General features: G+C 42.7%; 1 protein-coding gene across 1 annotated transcript in view; it reads left to right on the top strand.

The window, feature by feature from the left end:
* The window catches only part of LOC113207216 (uncharacterized), a gene marked incomplete in the record, with an annotated part of 224,296 nt that extends 221,143 nt beyond the window's left edge, over positions 1-3,153 (top strand). The window contains 1 exon segment of the mRNA XM_052268811.1: positions 369-3,153. Coding sequence (XP_052124771.1) covers positions 369-487 — 119 coding nt within the window.
* Positions 3,154-3,296: the final 143 nt, after the last annotated feature.

Genomic DNA, 3,296 nt, shown 5'->3' with positions numbered 1-3,296 from the left:
ATTTTCGTGTGACAAGTGACATTTGTTGTATTATTGTATTTTTGTGAGACGGTGGAATTGGTTTAAAGCGGTTTGTGCCTTAAGCACGGTTCGCCATTCAGTCCAAGAGCGTCGGCTAAAACGGCCGCCCCGGCAAAAAAGGACTGCGCTCCGCCCGACACGAAAGTGCAATCCACCCTAATGGCGGGGCGGGGCGGAGCGGGGTGAAGCGTGGCCTCTGTGCTGCATCTGCACTGGTCGTGGTCGACGTGGTGGGGGGGGGAGAATGACCCCCAACGCCCCCAATAGTCGTGCAACAGCACGCACGTTGCAAACTCGAACACCTCACTTCCTCCCCACACTAACGCGCCCCTCTTTGCTGACCACAGGAGACAAGATCGCCGCCATCTCCCGGAGGAAGACGTCATCGGCGGACAGCTCGGTGGCGTCGCGGGCGGCGCTCGTGGTGGCGCTACTGGTGCCCGTCGTGCTGCTGGTGCGCAGATAAGGCGGTCCTGGCCCTCGCCCTAGTTGGCCCGGAACCTCCTCCGGGCCTCCTCCGAACCTCCTCCGGGACTTCCCCGGAGCCAGCCGGTCGCAGACATGCTGCCGTTCGCGTCCGCCACCGCCAGCTTGCGCTCCGCGCTCTGGAGGAGGCCGTGGGGGCGGTGGGGACTCGGACTTCTACTAACTGTGATGATCGTGATGACCATGTGACACGGACACGTGAAGAATCTTTTTTATTTGTTTGATTTGGCCACAGTGGTTTCCTTTTCTTAAAAAATGCTCGGGTTTGGACCGTCGTTGTTGATCTTTTCTTCGAAAGCCTTTTCGTGCTCGGCTGTTTGCAGTTTGTGATGAGGCCTCCTCAATGTGATTGCCATAGGGCACGAGTGTGTGTGAATGTGTGAGTGCGGATCGTTTAAGAGATGCCTTGTTCAGAGGAACGTGTTGTACATTGTGAAGAAGGGAAGTGGCACAAATAGCCATCTGTACATTTACCTAATTAATAAATATCGTTCCTCATCGTTTTTTTGTATTACAATTCTGTAAAATAATTGGGAAATGAAGTATCATTCAATGTGGTTGAGACTGGAACGCATTGGTGAAGCAGTTCGATGCTGATTTCTTCCACCTTTGCTTTCGATGCTGTATCAAATGTTTTGTTCTTTTTAATACCATCATTGGAGGAAAACAAATATGATTAATAGCTACACTTGGTACAAAATTTATTAAGACTTTCACGGATCCAAATGAAACAATTTTCTGTGACTTGCATTCCCTTTAGTCCGAAACCACTCTGGTACCTTTCAATTATAATTTTGATAGCAAAAATACAAATGAATCATTCGGAATAAGTTCAATATCTGTGACGTTTTTTTGGAATTTTACCCAAGTTTGGCACAAATGGCTAGATATGACATGAAATTCTCTCACATTATGAATATTTGTCATGTCATTGAAATGATTGTTCCATTTTGCTCCTGTGACACGGGTAACGTTTTCACATTAAATGCTTGTGGACAAAATTGTACATATAAATCTAAGTTGTCATTTTCTTGTGCACTCTAGTTTCTCACGTGTATGACCTTTAGCTATCAAACTTATAGGTCCATAAAAAAACAAGAGTGTGTTAAACTGCTCTGTGCACAACACAAGCATTTAATGTGTGTTAAATTACATTAGGCTAAGCAAATTTCTTTATTTAAATTTTGGTTACATAACATTGCAGGGTACAACAACTTATTTTGCTTCAAAGATATACAAGTCTGTACATCTTCCAAATGTAAACTGACTACAAGACCTGTTCAAATGTTCAAATAATTAGCGAAGAGAAACAAATGTATTTCTTGAGCAATGTGTGGTGAGGATGCAATATTCTGGCAAGTGTTTCGTATTGTTGTCTGACTCAACTTAATTTGGAGTATTCTAACAAGCAGGTTTATTTCATACTTTTTGTGTTTTTTAACTGTTTGGGTTTTAGCAGTTATTTGTGCGTGTGAGCCTAGAAACTGTGGAAACTTTGAAATCTATGGTGAATTTAATCTCGTGGGGCAAGACGCTTATTATAAAAAATCGACGCCGTTTTGACTTTCGTCGCGTCGGATCGCCGTCAACGCTTCGAAATGGCTATATTAATTACTGAACTTCCAGACACAATTGTGAACAGATCAATTCTTTAAATTACATGAACTCACTGTCAGGACGTTTCCAAAAAGTTCGGCCTAACGTGTTGCACAAGCACATTTCCTTTGTTTGCTAGTTCTGGGAAAAATTGTGATTTTTAAATCTTTGGGAAATTTGCCTTTGTATTACATTTTTCACTCAATTTAATTTAAATGTGTTTGATCATCAGATTACAGACCAACAGTTTACCCATGTTCATTATTTAGGTAATAATGAATAAAAATAATAATGTTCCTCGCCCATGAACAGAGTGAAAATGTACTAGATCAGTTATTTTCTCCTGTACTTTAAGTAATTTACACCCCATATGTTAGAAAATCAGCAAGTAATACTGTAGGACCTGTACTATTTTCACAAATTTGCTACCACCAAACTCCTGTTTGGAAATTTAAAGTCTACATAAACTGTAAACTGAATTGATCAAAAGTGAAATCATACTCCAACCCTGCACTCTGTGTGGGTGTAATCATTATTATCAAAGTGTACCGGGGTTCAGTGAGATGCCTTCGACGGAGACGTACGACTAGGCGTCGAAAGAGACGTCCGCTTGGACGCCTATAGTCCGAAAATCGGCAGCAACGTCTCTCACCGGAATCACAGCACGCATCGCAATGCTGCGGGTTAGCCTATTCACCGCGGTCGTCAGGCGCCATAGTTCCCGCGGCCCGAGCAAGTAGACAGACCTGCAGCTCAACGATACTTGCTGTAATAAACCCGGTACATTGCACAGCATGCAAATGTAAATTTGTAACCCAAAAGCACACAGGATCGGCCAATTCTCTTGTCACTGTCACCTACCTTAGGGAAATATATCACATCACTCCCCTACAGCCACATTTAAAGAATCGAAAACCATAGTTAGTGTTAGGACCATTATTGAGAAGTGGAACGCCCTGCTCTGCAATGTTATCTTAATTTTAGCACTTAAAACCTTTTGTGTATAAAACATATGTTCTAATAAACAGTCTTCTGAGAACATGTAAACAATATTTAATTTCTGTAGTTCCCTTTCCCCCTGAAATTTAAGTTCACAGTTCAGCTCACAAGGAGAGTCATACAAGTGTAAGTGTCCGAATCGGTTCAAACTTAAGGTTTTTCATTGTTGACTCTATACTAAACGATTGCCGATA

This window comes from Frankliniella occidentalis, unplaced genomic scaffold, assembly GCF_000697945.3.
Source record: "Frankliniella occidentalis isolate FOCC.00 unplaced genomic scaffold, Focc_3.1 Scaffold77, whole genome shotgun sequence".
NCBI lineage: Eukaryota > Metazoa > Arthropoda > Insecta > Thysanoptera > Thripidae > Frankliniella > Frankliniella occidentalis.
The sequence above is the reverse complement of the archived record's forward strand: the minus strand, read 5'-3'. Positions and strand labels throughout refer to the sequence as shown.